General features: G+C 60.0%; 2 protein-coding genes across 4 annotated transcripts in view; one reads left to right on the top strand and one right to left on the bottom strand.

Moving 5' to 3' along the window:
• The window catches only part of DNAH1 (dynein axonemal heavy chain 1), a 79,339-nt gene extending 71,685 nt beyond the window's left edge, over window positions 1-7,654 (top strand). The window contains exons 65-79 of the mRNA XM_051852349.3: window positions 643-868; window positions 963-1,158; window positions 1,394-1,545; window positions 2,063-2,259; window positions 2,438-2,582; window positions 2,814-2,972; window positions 3,046-3,177; window positions 3,515-3,682; window positions 3,763-3,942; window positions 4,010-4,186; window positions 4,584-4,754; window positions 4,880-5,010; window positions 5,332-5,683; window positions 5,930-6,164; window positions 6,596-7,654. Coding sequence (XP_051708309.3) covers window positions 643-868; window positions 963-1,158; window positions 1,394-1,545; window positions 2,063-2,259; window positions 2,438-2,582; window positions 2,814-2,972; window positions 3,046-3,177; window positions 3,515-3,682; window positions 3,763-3,942; window positions 4,010-4,186; window positions 4,584-4,754; window positions 4,880-5,010; window positions 5,332-5,683; window positions 5,930-6,164; window positions 6,596-6,717 — 2,743 coding nt within the window. The 3' untranslated portion in view covers window positions 6,718-7,654. The remainder of the gene's footprint in view (window positions 1-642; window positions 869-962; window positions 1,159-1,393; window positions 1,546-2,062; window positions 2,260-2,437; window positions 2,583-2,813; window positions 2,973-3,045; window positions 3,178-3,514; window positions 3,683-3,762; window positions 3,943-4,009; window positions 4,187-4,583; window positions 4,755-4,879; window positions 5,011-5,331; window positions 5,684-5,929; window positions 6,165-6,595) is intronic.
• On the bottom strand, window positions 7,221-16,083 carry BAP1 (BRCA1 associated deubiquitinase 1). 3 transcript variants are annotated; one of them, XM_089306145.1, is made up of 17 exons: window positions 15,976-16,083; window positions 15,688-15,717; window positions 15,515-15,569; window positions 14,549-14,681; window positions 14,093-14,212; window positions 13,581-13,642; window positions 13,355-13,497; window positions 13,007-13,085; window positions 12,450-12,573; window positions 12,013-12,160; window positions 11,396-11,580; window positions 10,834-10,967; window positions 9,827-10,305; window positions 9,556-9,716; window positions 9,216-9,308; window positions 9,062-9,134; window positions 7,221-8,535 (listed from the first exon to the last, which is right to left on the bottom strand). In XM_089306145.1, the coding sequence occupies exons 4-17, from the start codon at window positions 14,564-14,566 to the stop codon at window positions 8,402-8,404; spliced, it is 1,953 nt and encodes a 650-aa protein (XP_089162271.1). In that variant the 5' UTR covers window positions 14,567-14,681; window positions 15,515-15,569; window positions 15,688-15,717; window positions 15,976-16,083; the 3' UTR covers window positions 7,221-8,401. The 3 variants fall into 3 exon arrangements, with proteins under 3 accessions (XP_089162271.1, XP_008258984.1, XP_069906849.1); XM_008260762.5 differs by having other exon boundaries at window positions 15,817-16,016; XM_070050748.2 differs by lacking the exon at window positions 14,549-14,681 and having other exon boundaries at window positions 15,817-15,985.
• Between the last annotated feature and the right edge of the window lie 31 nt (window positions 16,084-16,114).

Here is a 16,114-nt window from a genome sequence, read left to right as displayed (position 1 = left end):
CACAGGCCCACTCTATACCAAGGCCCCCATTTCTTCTTTAAAATGTAACTGTTACTTATTTTATTTGAAAGGCAGAGAGACAGAGATCTTTCCCTTGGTGGTTCAAGCCCCAGATGCTCACAGAAACAGGGCTGGGCCAGGCCAAAACCAGCAGCCAGGAACTCCACTGGGGTTTTCCATGTGGGTGGCAGGGACTCTAGTACTTGAGCCATCATCTGCTGCCTCCCAAGGTGCACATTAGCTGGATTGGAAGCACAGAGGCGACTCAACTCCAGGCCCTCCACTGTGGAACATGGTTCTCCTAAGTGCTGACGTAACTGCCATGCCAAATGCCTGCCCCAGGCCTCTGATGTTGCTGTGAGCCTCTCCACACACCTGGAGTCTAAATGCCCATGAGGCCCCTCCCTACTGGTCACTCATAGCCACTCTTGCTTGGGGGGAGGAGCTTCCTGGAGGATCACATGTTCCCTGAGGGGTTCCAGGCTGCCATCCATGGTCTCAGAGAAGCCCCACACTAGCCTTGTGGCCTGAGGCAGGCAGGGGTGCTGGCTCTTGGAGCCCCATGAGCCCAGGTCACTAGGTGGGTAGAATCAAGGCCGGTCTTCCGGGTATTGGGAACACAGTGTCCCCTATTCCTGGCAGTGGCCTGGAGGATCAGCTGCTGGGGCAGGTAGTGGCTGAGGAGCGACCTGACCTGGAGGAGGCCAAGAACCAGCTGATTGTCAGTAACGCCAAGATGCGGCAGGAGCTGAAGGACATTGAGGACCAGATCCTGTACCGGCTGAGCTCCTCCAAAGGCAACCCCGTGGACGACGTGGAGCTCATCAAAGTGCTGGAGGCTTCCAAGACGAAGGCTGCCGAGATCCAGGTCGGCCACCTGTCCCAGGCCTAGGGCCGCCCACCTCTGCCTTCTGCTCTCGGCCAGCCTACCTGAGCCTGACCCCCGCGCCCCGCACCACCAGGCCAAGGTCAGGATTGCGGAGCAGACGGAGAAGAACATCGACCTCACACGCATGGAGTACATACCCGTGGCCGTCCGAACCCAGATCCTCTTCTTCTGTGTGTCCGACCTGGCCAACGTGGACCCCATGTACCAGTACTCCCTCGAGTGGTTCCTCAACATCTTCCTGTCCGGCATTTCCAACTCAGAGAGGGCAGGTAGCCGGACCCCACCCACATTTCCATGGCGGGGTGCACCCATGTCACTGGCATGTCCTCTCGTGCCAGGCTTACGGTTCCTAATAAAGCCCACTCAGTGCTCAGTGCCCTCCTTGGGGCCCTTTATGGGGGGCACCAACTGCCCCAGGGGACGCCCAGGCTGCTCCCATGGCTGCTGGGGAGACCAGCTGGGTCGGGCCCCAGGGGTCCTCCTTCCACTCCCGTGGCCCTGCAGACAACCTGAAGAAGCGCATCGCCAACATCAACCGCTACCTGACCTACAACCTCTACAGCAACGTCTGCCGCAGCCTCTTTGAGAAGCACAAGCTGATGTTCGCCTTCCTGCTTTGTGTCCGCATCATGATGAACGAGGGCAAGATCGACCAGGTGCGGGGGTGGGGCTGAGAAGATGGGTGGGGGGCAGAGGCCCGTGGCAACCAGTTCCTTGGTTTCGAACAGCCAGAGGCCTGGTTTTGCTGGAGCCGCAGGTGTGCTGTTGAGCACAGAGCCCACCCCAAGGGACAGCCCATCCTGAGCCTCCCTCACCTGTCTGGCTGGGAGCTCAGGCTGCCATGAAGACGCGCCCTGCCAAGACAGCGAGAGAGACTCCCCGGCTGCAGTTGCCATCTGTGGCCAGTGCTGGGAAGCTGCGGGGAGCTGTTCGCCTTCCTGCTTTGCACACGAGGAGACTGAGGCTGGGAGAGGTCCAGTCCTCTGCTATAAGGGCTCATGCCCAGGGAGAGGCAGGGTGGGGGTCCTAACCCACACCTGTTTCATTGCCACCCCCAACAGCCACTGATTTCTGTGTGAGGGGAGTCAGGAGCTCACTTCTGGGTGGGGTGCCCGGAGTAGGAAGGAGCTGGCCACAGGGCCTGGTTCCCAGCCTCCCTCTGTCCCCTGCCAGCACGAGTGGCACTATCTCCTGTCCGGGGGCTCTACCCAGATGACGACTCAGAACCCCGCGCCGGACTGGCTGTCAGACCGGGCCTGGCGAGACATCCTGGCGCTCTCGAACCTGCCTGCCTTCTCTTCCTTCTCCTCCGACTTTGTGAGGCACCTCTCAGAATTCCGGGTCCTCTTCGATAGCCTTGAGCCCCACCGGTGAGCTGGGTCCCAGAGATTGACAGGATGGGCGTGTTGAGGGGATGAGACCCCAGGCAGCTCCTCCGGGCCCCTAGCCTGTACCCTAGACCCCCACCTTGCTGTCCAGCTGGCAGAACCCCTGGGGCCAGTAGCGTCCCACAGGCCAGTTCTCAGGGAGCTGTGGGCACTGCTGCAGGGAGCCCTTGCCTGGCATCTGGGACCGGAACCTGGACCAGTTCCAGAAGCTGCTGGTCCTCCGCTGTCTGCGTAGGGACAAGGTCACCAATGCCATGCAGGACTTTGTAGCCACCAACCTGGAGCCACGCTTCATCGAGCCCCAGGCAAGTGCTGCACTCTGAGCTAATCCCCACCCTGGGCCTGGGGGCCTGGCTGCACCCAGGTAGATGACCATGCAGCCCTCACCAGGCTGGTCTCCTGCGTGCTCCCCAAAGGCCCCTGGGAGCTTCCAGGCTCTACCAGGAAGCCCCACTCCCCCTCTGCTCCTGCCTTGCCCTTGTCCCCATCCCCCCCTAGGCCCCAGGTGGTCTCCATGTCCCTCCCTGTCCTTGCAGACTGCCAACCTGTCGGCAGTATTCAAAGACTCCAACTCTACCACACCCCTCATCTTTGTGCTGTCGCCCGGCACTGACCCTGCTGCTGACCTCTACAAGTTTGCCGAAGAGATGAAGTTCTCCAAGAAGCTGTCTGCCATCTCCCTGGGCCAGGGCCAGGTAAGGAGCAGGCAAGGGAGGGAGGGAGCAGAGGGCAGCCAGTCCCAAGGTGCTCAGTGCTGCTGTCCCCCAGGGCCCTCAGGCGGAAACCATGATGCGCAGTTCCATAGAGAGGGGCAAGTGGGTCTTCTTCCAGAACTGCCACCTGGCACCGAGCTGGATGCCGACCCTGGAGCGCCTCATCGAGCACATCAACCCCGACAAGGTGCACCCCCTGCCTGTCGCAGGCCCACCAGGGCTCCTTTGCTGAAGGGGCTCCACAGAAGGCCAAGTGTGGTCATTCCAGAAGGGCCTCAGCCCAGTCCGGGCAGACACTGATGTATGTGCCACGCACTGCCCAGACCCCAGTTACTGGCGCAGGTGGTGATAGGATTTTCCCAGGCCCCCCAGCAAGCACAGCGTCCATCTGTTTACCCAGTCATCCACGTGGCCTTGCCTGGCCCGCCGAGGCTAGGCCTAGGGGTCCAAGGGAGGAGGGAGGCTGGTGCTGGGATGGACCCCAGACCTGGGGGCTGATGCTCACGGGGAGCTGCGGCTGCCAGGTGCACCGGGATTTCCGCCTGTGGCTCACCAGCCTGCCCAGCAGCAGGTTCCCAGTGTCCATCCTGCAGAACAGCTCCAAGATGACCATCGAGCCGCCACGTGGGGTCAAGGCCAACCTGATGAAATCCTATAGCAGCCTCAGCGACGACTTCAACTCCTGTCACAAGGTGAAGCACGCTTGGTGCCTGATTGCGCTACCTGTCCCCTGTCCTCACCCCTCACCTTCCTGGCTCCCCTACACCCACAGGTGACCGAGTTCAAGTCCCTGCTGCTGTCTCTGTGCCTGTTCCACGGGAACATGCTGGAGCGCCGGAAGTTCGGGCCCCTGGGCTTCAACATCCCCTATGAGTTCACGGATGGAGACCTGCGCATCTGCATCAGCCAGCTCAAGATGTTCCTGGACGAATACGATGACATCCCCTACAAGGTGGGCTGGGGGCAGACTGGGGGCCGGGGCCTGGGCGCTGAGGGAGCCTAACCTGCCCACCCTGCAGGTCCTCAAGTACACAGCAGGGGAGATCAACTATGGGGGCCGCGTCACGGACGACTGGGACCGCCGCTGCGTCATGAACATCCTGGAGGACTTCTACAGCCCTGTGGTGCTCTCCCCTGAGCACAGCTACAGTGCCTCAGGCATCTACCACCAGATCCAGCCAACCTACGACCTCAACGTGAGCCCGCCCGCAGGGCTGTGGGCAGGCTGGCAGGACACGTTGCCCTTGCCCTCCAGAGGCTCTCGCAAGTGAGAGAGGCTGGTCAGGCCCTGTGTCCTGGAGCACGGGCCAAGTGTATCTCTCAGTGCTGGCTGGAGTAGCTCCTCCAAGGTGGTAGCCCAACCCGGACCACACAGGGAGAGCAGGGAGCTGGATGGCAGTGACAAGGGGGCTGGGAGGGAAGCAAGGGCCACAACACAGGGCCTCAGAGGCCAGAGTCCCAAGAACCACAGGGAAATGCACAAGGGCTACAGCCAGAGGTGACAGTGGGAACTGTGGCAGGTGGGATGTGCTCAATAGGAGGGTGACTCTAGAGCAAGGCAGGGGCTTCAGTTCTGCCCCTCCTGCCTCCTAGGGCTACCTGTCCTACATCAAGAGCCTCCCGCTCAATGACATGCCTGAGATCTTTGGCCTGCACGATAACGCCAACATCACTTTCGCCCAGAATGAGACATTCGCCCTGCTTGGCACCATCATCCAGCTGCAACCCAAGTCGTCCTCTGTGGGCGGCCAGGGCCGGGATGAGGTGGGTGGTGACAGGAGGAGGAGCTGAGGGCTGGGCAGGACCATCCTGCCTCTCCCCAGGTGAAATCCTGCAGGGGTTGGGGGGGAAGGGCCTGTCCTGACCCCCAGTGACCTTTGCCTCTGCAGATAGTACAGAACACAGCCCAGGGTATTCTTCTCCGAGTGCCTGAACCTGTCAACATGCAGCAGGTGACGGCCAAGTACCCAGTGCTGTATGAAGAGTCAATGAACACGGTGCTAGTGCAAGAGGTCATCAGGTAATCCCATGGCCATACCCCAGCCAGCGGCCACTGGGCTGGAGGGAAGAGCCAGCTGCCGTGGCAAATGCTACACATCCATCCATCCTAACTCAACTTCATTTGTATTGTTTCCATTTTGTAGATGAATAAACAGAGGCCCCAAAAGGGTTATGTGACCTAAAGTCAACAACTGGCAAAGGCCGGAGTGGCATTTGTACCCAGGCTGCTTGGCCCAGCTCTGTGCTCTCAGCCTCTATAATGTGCCACCATTTTTTCCACCTCTGGCCCTGACTGCCATACAACCCAGCTGTCTGCCTGCTTCCTTGCCACTGTCTCTAGGTACAACAGGCTGCTGCAGGTGATCATACAAACACTGCGGGACCTGCTCAAGGCGCTCAAGGGGCTGGTGGTGATGTCCTCACAGCTGGAGCTGATGGCTGCCAGCCTGTACAACAACACCGTACCTGAGCTCTGGAATGCTAAGGCCTACCCATCGCTCAAGCCGCTGTCCTCTTGGGTCATGGACCTGCTGCGGCGCCTGGACTTCCTGCAGGCCTGGATCCAGGGTGGCATCCCAGCTGTCTTCTGGATCAGTGGCTTCTTCTTCCCCCAGGCTTTCCTGACAGGCACTCTGCAGAACTTTGCCCGCAAGTCCATCATCTCCATCGATACCATCTCCTTCTCATTCAAGGTCTGGGCACAACCAGGGCCAGGTCAGGTGACAGGCTGGAGGACAGCCCAGGCAGGAGAGATACAGAGGCCACAGCTGGCTGGTAGTCAGGGAACTCTGACCATGCCCCTAGGGAAATCCCCAGGGGCAGGGCAGACACAGACCACCAGCTACAGTGCTGGGTAAAGGGCAGGTGGGCAGGTAACAGCTCTTGGAAGAAGATTCTGGGTGTCAGTGTATGTGTGCATGTCCACGTGTCCTCCATAGGTAATGCCCCAGTTACCATCAGAGCTCAAGGAAAGGCCTGAAGTGGGATGCTACATCCACGGACTGTTCCTGGAAGGTGCCCGCTGGGACCCAGTGGCCTTCCAGCTGGCCGAGTCCAGGCCCAAGGAGCTGTACACAGAGATGGCTGTTATCTGGCTTGTGCCTACACCCAACCGCAAGGCCCAGGGCCAGGACTTCTACCTGTGTCCCATCTACAAAACACTGACACGTGCTGGTAAGGGGCCTAGGGCAGACAGCCTGCACTCCCAAGTGGGGCCTCAGGAAGCCAGACTAATGCAGGTTAGCTGAACAGGAAGGCTGGCAGAGGTTTGGGACAGAACAGAGCCAGACCAGCAGCAAGCAGGTTAGCTAATGCCGAGGGCTGCGTGTACCACCTGTGTGCCTCCCTCAGCAGCTCTACCTTGGGGCAAAGGCATAACTGAGGCCCAGAGCAGGGCCCCCTTTCCCATCTTCCATTCCTTCTACAATAACCCCAGGCAGATCTGAGCCTTGGCCTTGACCCACTTGCCGTGCAGGCTGCTGCTTGGGCCAGAAACACGTCCCTGTTCCCAACTGTCTGCCAAACTCGCCACCCCCATCCCTGCCCTCTGCTTCCTCGGGTAGAGAGGGCCCGGCATGACCCTCTCCCCTTCTTACCTGTTCCAGGAACACTCTCAACCACAGGCCACTCCACCAACTATGTCATTGCCGTGGAGATCCCCACTGACCGGCCCCAGCGGCACTGGATAAAGCGTGGCGTGGCCCTCATCTGTGCCCTGGACTACTAGGCCCAGACAGGAGGGCTGGAGCCATTAAAGTTGGGTTTTCCGAAGTCCAGTTGTGCCTCAGCTGTGTGCGCAGGGCCCCTCTGTGAGACTCGCTGCCGGGGTAGCGGGGAGAGGTGGTGGCGGCCTCAGCAGAGAACGCAGCCAGGGGCTGGAAAGCAGAGACAGTAGCCCGGGCCTGCTGTGCCCGTCCCAGTGCAACAAGGAAAGAGGCGTGCACCATCCCAGGTCCCGGTGCCCCTCCAGGGAACGCCAGGCAGCAAGCACCTCTCCAAGGTGTGAAGCCACCAGATGTGTCCCCACAAAGTACACCCTGTCTACACCCACCTCAAACTCCTTTTCGGCTTGGGTCCTGATTCCCAGGCCTAAGGTCTCAAGGATCTCTGGTCCGGAAGGCGGGATGCCCCAGGAACCCACACTTCTCACCTCTGTTCACAGGGCCCCTTGGCCCAAGAGGTCCTGGTAGACCCCCTCACTCCCGCCCAGCCGCAGCAACCACGGGAAGGTTAATTTCTCAGGAGTTTATTCATTCATTGATCCAGTATTTATAGGGGCCAAGGGGTCAGGCCATGCTCAGCCCAGACAGAGGCAGTGGTCATACCTGCTGGTCCCCCAGTCACTATGTACAGATAAAGGGCCTGCTTGAATGACCTTCAGAAAGCCATCTGGCAGAGGCCATGGGGCCAGGTTGGGGCCTGAGCTGCAGCCAGGGCTAACCCCACTGCCACTTGGCATCAGACCCTCTGGGAACACAGGAACTCCAAACTGGATGTCTTGATCCTGCTGCCCCCCACCCTGAGTGCCTTGCAGAGGCTGTGGAAGCTGGCGTAGCAGGGAGAGCCAAGTGGCGTCCGCTTCCTGTAAGCAGCCCTGGCTCTGCCATCTCTAAGAGGAGGGGGACATGGTAATACTGAGGGGCTGGGCAGAGGCTCCTGAGCCCCAGGCAGGCCCACAGCCAGGCCCACAACACTGAAGGCAAAGAGCCCCAGAGCCTTGCTTTGGAGGACAGTCTCGACAAGCCCAGCTAGACTAGAGCTAGGACACGTTAGACCACCAGACTGCTCGGGCCATGGCATCCCAGCAGCTGCTCATCCCACCTGTGCTCATCCCACCTCCCAAGCCAGCCCAGCAGCCAGGTCCAACTTTGGCTCTCCCAAGAGGAAGGGATGGTGAGCCTGGTTTCCTCACGACAGGGACAAGCTGGCGGCTGCGGCCTGAACAAAGGGCTCGGTGCCTTCCCAGGCTCTGCAGTTATGACCCTGATGTGATGCAAGGGCCTGGGCCCACCAGGACGACGGCTGCTGGGAGAGAAAGCAAGAGTCAGAAAGCCAGCTCTGTCAACATGGTGGCAAGATGAGTTGGAGCCCAGAAAAATAGACGTCTTCCATAAGTAAAATATATATTCTGCTGTCCAGGCAGAAGGGCTGGGTCCTACTGCTCCACAGCCGGCTGTGGAGGGAGCGCAGCACCCTGCTGGGCCCCATCTCCAGCTGCTGCTTCCTGAGCACGACAGGGCTGGCCTGCCTCTGCCAGGCCCCAGGGCGTGATATGGCCTGGCTCCCGTTCCCAGGGCTCGAGCTCTTGGACTGGAACTATTTGGTAATACTGGGACGAGGGGGAGTGGGCAGGGAGGGGCCCCGGGGAGGGCCGCACGGCAAGAGCGGGCTGTAGTCACGGCCAGCAGTCCTCACTGGCGCTTGGCCTTGTACGGGCGAGAGCGTTTCCGGCGGTCAGGCTTCCGCTGCTTGTGGAGCCGGCCAATGCTGACCCCTTGGCGCCGCCGCACCGAGATGTTCTGCTCCACCAGGTTGGCCAGCATGCCTGCAGGGGCAAAGACCCTTGAGCAGATGGCTGGTTACCCAGCAGTAATGTGCTCCACCAGACACAGCCTCAGGCTGGGAGTCGAGTATGTCACAGGCCTCCCTGTGTCCCAGTCTGCTGAGGGCAGACCTGAAGGAGGGGGACCTGAGGGACATGGCCCTCAGCAGAGTCTGCCAATCTAAATGAGCAGTTGGGGCTGGCGCTGTGGCGTAGCAGGTAAAGCCACTGCCTGCAGTGCCGGCATCCCATGTGGGCGCTGGTTTGAGTCCCGGCTGCTGCACTTCCAATCCAGCTCTCTGCTGTGGCCTGGAAAAGCAATACAGGATGGCCCAGGTCCTTGGGGCCCTGCACCTGTGTGGGAGACCCAGCAGCTCCTGTCTCCGGATCAACCCAGCTCCAGCTGTTGCGGCCATCTGGGGTGTGAACCAGCGGATAGAAGATCATTCTCTGCCTCTGCATAACTCTACCTTTCAGGTAAATAAATAAATCTTAAAAAAAAAAATAAAATGAACAATGAGTCTCTCACCTTCCTGAGCCAGCATGGAGATGAAGGTGCAGATGAACTCGTCGTAGTTGTGGGTCCTTCTCTGGTCATCAATCTGGAGAGAGGGGAAAAGGTGAGGGTGCCACCAGCTGATCTCGGCATGGGGCACAGGACCAGGGCACTGCAGATTCCCTACCTTGAACTTCTTCCTCTTCTCTACCTCTTCCTTGAGGCAGGCCTCATAGTTGGCAATCTCAGCCTCCACACACTTGAGCAGTGCCAGCAGCTCCTGCCAAAGCCCAGCATTGCCCCTCTGAGGGTGTGGCCAGGAGCAGCTCCCCACTCCCAAGAGGCGGCCAGAGGCATGGTGAACAGCTAGAGTCCATGGCGCCTACTAAGGCCCCTACCACCACCTACCCTGGCAAGGCTGCTTGGCACCTGGTTCCAGCCACCAGCCTTCCAAGCAAGCACCCAGAGAGCAGTTGCCCAAGCCCTTCCCTCTGCCAGGACTGGAAGGGGAAGCGACAGGGACTCACCTTGGGTGAGTACTTCTCCCCACTCAAGGGCTCACCGGGCCTAGCCAGCCCAGTCTTCTCTCTGCTGTCTGTGGTTTCTACCACCTCCTTCTCCTCTGGGCTGCTGGAGCCCTGGCTTCCTTGACTTGGTCTGACAGAGGGCGAGGAACCCTTCCCACTCTCTAGGAAGAGAAGGCACAAGAAGACCCATCTGAGTGCAGCACACTCTGCGGCCATTGGGCCCCTCCCTCCTGGGTGCACCGAAGGGGCAGTGAGCCAAAGTAAGGCCCACCTGTCAGCGCCAGGGGACTCAGCACCCCGTCATCAGCCAGGTGCAGCAGGCCTGTGCTGATGACAGGGCCCAGATCCCGGACAGCGCGGTTGTAGCGTATGCAGTCCACCCGCAGCAGGCTGTCATCCTCTCCAAAAAGCACCTTGGAGATATGGGAGGTGACAGGGCTGGAGGGCCGCGTTGGGTTGGCCGAGCGGATGGGGGAGCGCAGGGGCGAGTTGAAAGCACTCCCGATCTCGGAGGCTGTGTCCGTGCTCTCGTTGCTGGGGGTCGGGGAGGGCTGAGAGTGCGCAGGCACCGCTACAGCTGGACTCCCAGCCCCACTGCTGGTCTTGATGGACAGAGGAACCGAGAGGTCTTTCTGGGACTCTTTAAGCTTCTCGGCCAAGACGTTGATAGTGTTGGGCTGCAGCACTGACAGCTGCCCGTCCGCAGAACCACTCAGTGGCCCAGGCTTCCCTGGCCCTTTCCGCTTGTATCTGTGGGGCCCAAGAAGAGGCGAGCCAAAAGAGGTCAGGTAACCACACCAGCAATGCCTAGAACGGCGTGAACCCATCCTGGCCTCCGGGTGGCCCTGAAGCTCCTGGCACTTGATCCAAGCAGCCTGACCTAGCCATCCCATGCCTGGTATCCTCAAGAGACATCTCCTCTGTTCCAGTGGCCTCACTTCTGGCCTTCTGCCAACGCTGTGTCTTCCAGCAAAGCTGCCTCGCTACCCCCAACACCTCTTCCATCCCTGTCCCACCCAGTCCTTCTGAGGGCCAGCTGCAAGACCACCTCCAACAGGATAACCTCGGAGACGCAGGTTAGGTGAGGTGTGCTTAGGTGTGCAGCCTTCCTCTAAGCCCACCAAACACTTCCTGAGGATGAGGGGCCAGCCTCCCCGGGTCCTATGCCCTCCAGCTGCTCAGTGTTATCTGCTGACAGGCATTCTAGGACACGGGATGGAACACTCGGGCAGGACCAAGATACCCAGAGCCTGCTGCTCTTACAGAACTGGGCCTGACCTGATGGCAGAGTTGGTGTTCTGCACCTCGTCCTCCTCATCATCCTCATAGTCATCCTCGTCATCTGAGTACTGATGGGGTGGGCGGACTGGAACTCGGCTGCGGCCCACACCTGCTGCCAGGTCTTCCTCCTCCTGGGGTAGACACCAGGGCGGTCAGGCAGGAGCAGAACTGCTGAGCCCTGGCTGGGCGCAGCACTCACAGCGGGAGAAAGCCGCATGGCTTTCCAGAATGAGTCTGCTGGGCCCTGGCAGGTGCCGCAGAGCACTCCCCACCCCCTTGGTTTCTGGGAGGCTGCTTGCCCCACTACACCACAGGGCCCCTGACACGTGCCTTTAGCTCGCCAGCAGGACCCAACCCGTGTAACCACACTGAAGAGCAGGCCCTGTAACTAGAGCACTCCCTGGCTCCCTAAGTCCCTGCCATTAGGGGGGCCTCTGAGCCTCAGAGGAGTGTGGCAACCCAGGCGGGAGGGGGGCACCCAGCAACCACACAGGGAGACTGCCTGTGTGGTCTCTCAAAAGCATTCCAGAGGACTCCTGCCTAGGTGCCCCCGGCTCACCTGCATGGGGGACTTGGCATAGTTGTGATTGTCTAGAAAGGCCGGCAGCCGCTGCACAATGGGGGCGGGGGTGGGGGGGACCCCGTTGAGGCTGCTCCCTGGAGGCTTCACCACCAGCTTGGGTTTGCCGGGAGGGCTGTGGGCCAGGGCCTGTGGGCATGAACCAGCCACGTCCTCCACACCATCTGCAATAGGACGAGAGGCACAGGCAGGACTCATTGGGATCCTCAAGAAAAGCCCAGGCTCCCGGTCCTGTGACATAGTGCTCCTCCCTTTCCTTCCCCAAGGAGCTGCTACGCCAGCTCTAAGTCATGGTCCCACAGCAAGACTGGGAAAAAAAGGGAGGGAGAAAAAGAGGCGGACAGAAAGGAAAAGGCCCTGGAGCAAAGCAAGCGGTTGGACAGGACAGAGAAGGGCTCAGGGCTGGGTAATGCAGCCACCTCAGGTGCTTGCTTTAAACTATGCTCAGAGCGGCAGAGCTGCAGCCACTGGCTTGTCTTCCGGAGCAGCCTCTACACCGCCCAAGGACCTCGACGGAAAGGCTCGCTCTGTTCAGGCCGCCCCTCAGCTCAAGCCACCCAAGTGGCTCTGAGGTTCATGAGAGGTACCCCCAGTACCTGTGTGGGTGCCATCAGGGGCCGCTGAAGCCCTGCTTGCCTCCAGCCCCACAGGGGACTTGCCGCTGGATGGCTTGGACTCCTCAGGCAGCTGTGACTCTTGAGACTTATGGGTCTGGATCAGCTCTGGCTGTGTAACTCTAATCAGCTGAAAACAGAATTGAAGGCTCAGAGGACAGTGAAGGGCTGAGGGCCAGCACAGTGGCCTTGGCTCTGACCCGTACGCTCAACTCACAGGAAACATAACAGCCAGGTCAAAACCTTCTTTTAGACACAATTCTCCCTCCCAACTCGAAGTCCCGGCTTCCCCACAAAGGGACCAAAGGAATGGTTAGCTGAAGCCCAGATCAGCAGCGTGTATGACCTGGAAACCAGAGATAGGTGCTACAATGGGAGGAAAGGCCAGGAGGGTTGGGCCGGGCAGGGGAGGCGCCCACCTGCTGCAGGGCCTCCAGTACTGTCTGACGGTTCACCTTCAGCACATGCAGCCTGGCCTCGTACTTGATCCTGCGGTCGGGCACCACTGCCATCAGGTTGAAGCGGATGTCGTGGTAGGGCTCCCTGCAGTCACAGCCGCAGCTGTGAGAGCAGCTCCCACCTAGGCCGCGCCATCAGCTTGAGACAGATAACCCCACAGGGAGGGCTCTCTGCGGTCGCACCTGCACCTGTAGGTACAGGCCCCACCCTAATAGGCAGGCAGTGGCTGGCCATTCACACCAGGCACCTGTGCTGGTGCCTGCCAAAGAGCTGTGTGAGGGGCTTGTGCGCAAATGAGCCAGCACACCTGGGCCATCCCTCTGCAACCCATCCAGGGGCAGACCACAGACAGCCCAGGCAGGAAATAGGGCAAGGAGTTGGAAGCCTAAAATCTAAGTCTGACCTTGCCAAATTCATCATGTGGTCTTGGGATTTACAGATCACCTGGCTTCTCTCTGTTCCTCCCAAAGGGCGCACAGCTCCAGAGGGCAGGGCAGGGCAGACACGGGGCCCTTACCCTGCAGTGGCGAGGCCGATGCGCTCCATGATAACCCGCCGGGCCTTGTCTGTCCACTCCTCATCCTCTCCCCAGGGCCCTAAAGGACACCAAGACAAGGAATCAGCAGGTAGGAAACTCTAACTCTACGCAGGCCAGGGGTGGGAAGGAAGACAGAGAAGAGAGTTGAGCCAGGGAGTCCCAAGCTGGTCAGGCAATGTGGGGCAGATTGAAATCCTGGCCAGAGTTAGATGTTCTCAGTGCCCACCCCCTCCTACCAGTGGGTCCCAAGAACAAGATGGCCCTGAGCCCCAGATCCCCAGGAGGTAAGCAGAGAAACCCAACAGGCCATCAACTCAGGGTACCTACCATGGTCAATGGGGTAGACCTTTAGTCCATCCAGCTCAAAAAGCCGGCCTGTGATAGGCACATAGCTGACAAAGTGGAACGCCTCCATGGTCCGCACTGCACTAAGGCCATTCTGTTTCTCAGGGAGGTGGCGTGGCTCGGGCCTGAAGAAGACACAGTCAGGGCTCCCAAAATGACACTCCTTTCCACCCTCGCCCTACCGTCCGCTACCACAGTTTCCACACACCTGGCATGGCTATTGTGTGCCTTGGCCAACTCCGGGGCATTGCCAATTGCATATCCTTTGCTCTAGAGAAGAAAATAAGGCTACGTCAGAACTCGGGTGGGCCTCTGGGTAACAGGCAAGGCTCCAGGCAGCAGGCTGGAGGCATTCTAGGAATCTGAAAAAGCACAAATTGTCCTGAAGGGCTAGTGGGAGCAGATGGAGCTCTGGAGCCCCAAAGAGATGGCCTGCATTGGCCCTGCATAGTGACCAGGGACACTGGGGGGCCGCACATCCTGACGGAGAGTCCCATCACGGAAGGCAGTAATGCTGTGACCTAGGTCGAGTCCCTTCCCTATACATGGTCCTAAAACCAACCACCTCCTATACTAATCTAAGGATCAAATGTGACATGAACTGTAACTTGAAGAAATGGCCTAGAAGTGCCAAATACCATGTGGTGGTATCTCCAGCGGCCCGGGAGGGGTGGGTCTGCCCAGCCAGCTGTGAGCCATGGTTAAGGAACTGTGGCTTACCTCAGGGCTGAAGCCCTTGGTGAAATCCTTCATGCGACTCAGGGTGGGCCCTAGGTCCACATTGCTGCAGTTAAGGAGCACGCTCAGCAAGGCGTGAGTGGCACAAGAGTTGGGGATCAGCTGTGAAAGCAAGAATGGTCACACTCACCCAGCACCCCTCATGCCAAGCCCCACGCTCCCACAAGCCCATGTTCATCAGGACAGTCCTATCTGGACAACAACCCTCATCGGTTCCCATCACCTTCTTCCAACACTAGCTCATTTAATTAGCACCAGGTGTATGGGGCATTGGAAAGAGGGTTCAGACATGACCCCTCTCTGAGGATGCTCCTTTTATGACTAAGAGCTCGGTTCTTTCTGTGACCACCACCTCCTCCTCCTGCTTTCTCCCACTTCCACTTCCCAAGCACAGAAAACGGCAGCCTCCCACTCCAGACAGCACAGAGCCCAGCAGACCTGGTGGGCAAAGAACATGTTATTCACAATATCGTCATCGATCACAGACGTGTCATCCACCAAGGTAGACACCTTGCGGCGGGAGCGGCGCTCTTCGATCCATTTGAACAGGAAGATGAATCCATACACGGGGCTGGAGAGGCACGGGGCGGAGGCCGTCAGCAGCCTGTTTTTCGTTCCTCTGCACTGTGTCATCACTCGGGGGCCCTGGCCACGATTCCACCTGCCCCCTGGCTTTGTCCCAAAGCGTCCAGAGCTGCCCTGAGCCCTCACAACCCCGAAGTCTGCCACAGACAGAGGCAACCGTCTGTTCTGGCTGGAGTGCTCCAAGAGCCTACCCAGTCTCCTCGGGAAGCCAAGGGTTCTGGGGGACAGAGGGGCAGCTGCAAGCGACGGCCCGGGACACAGAGTAAAAGCAGAAGAGCTCTGTGTGATGAGGAAATTAAACACTCGTTATCACTTGTAGACCCAAGGCCTGAGGCCCAGTGATGCCAAGGAAGTAAAGGAACACCGGCGGCAGCCCCTCGCTCCGCAGGGAACAAAAGCAGACTTGTTGGTCCAGTCACTGCGCCTGCACTCCGCAGCTCCACCAGGACAAGGCCATGAGTGGAAGGGGCCTTGTCACAGCAGCCAATCCATGAAGAGTGACCTTCGGGGATTAGAGCCAGTGCACACGTGGGCACAAAAGGCACCGTGTGACCTGGGGCTTCCCACTGCGAGGGGCTTCCTGTTGTGAGGCCAAAAAAGGCAGCTGAAGGCCAGGGTTGGGGGCAGGGTTACTACCCGAAGGGAAACACAAGAGAAACCTGGGACAGGCGGAAATATCACCTGGATCAGAAGGCAGGCACCGGGGAGGGAGGAAGACGCTTCTTGATGGGGGTCTTACACCTCGTGATTCCCGCTACTCCCCAGGCCCTTCCCCAGCCCTCTGGGCGCAAGGGGCGGCCCTGACGCCCAGCCACTCACCCCTGGCATTTGCTCTGAAGGTCATAGATCTCCTCCACCTGCACGCCTTTGACACCTGCGATCAGGAAGAGAAAGCGGTCGGGAAGGGCAGCCCCAGGCCCTGGAGCGAGGGCACAGAGCTGGGCCCCCACAGCCCCTCAATCCGCCATCCGGAGGGCAGGGAAGGCGCTTACCGAAATCTTCCACCAGGAGGGTGAAGAGGCCTGGGTGGGGCGACAAGAGGACGCGGGGGGTGGTCAGGCAGGGGCATCCCAAGCCCATACGGCCTCCCCAGTCCCTGGCCCACCCGGCCCCCTCCTCACCCGGATCGCTCTCCAGCTCCAGCCAGCCCTTATTCATCTTCCCGCGGGGCGGCCCCTCAGCGCCATGTCCAGGCCCTCCCGACCCACCGCCGCCCCCGCCGGGAGCCCCCCACAGCCCCCGGGGCCCCTCAGCCCCACACACAGACAACCCGGCCCCACCGCGTCACCCGCCTGCGCCGGTAGCACAACGTCACCACTGTGCGACGGCCCCGCCCGCCGCTGGGCTCCTCTTCCGCCTGTCCGGCGGCGGCTGAGGGCGCGCGCCCGGACGCCGACGCACGTGCGTGGGGGGCGGAGC

This window comes from Oryctolagus cuniculus, chromosome 10 (genome assembly GCF_051225735.1).
Source record: "Oryctolagus cuniculus isolate XC-2025 breed Fujian yellow rabbit chromosome 10, ASM5122573v1, whole genome shotgun sequence".
NCBI classification, from domain to species: Eukaryota; Metazoa; Chordata; class Mammalia; order Lagomorpha; family Leporidae; genus Oryctolagus; species Oryctolagus cuniculus.
The sequence above is the reverse complement of the archived record's forward strand: the minus strand, read 5'-3'. Positions and strand labels throughout refer to the sequence as shown.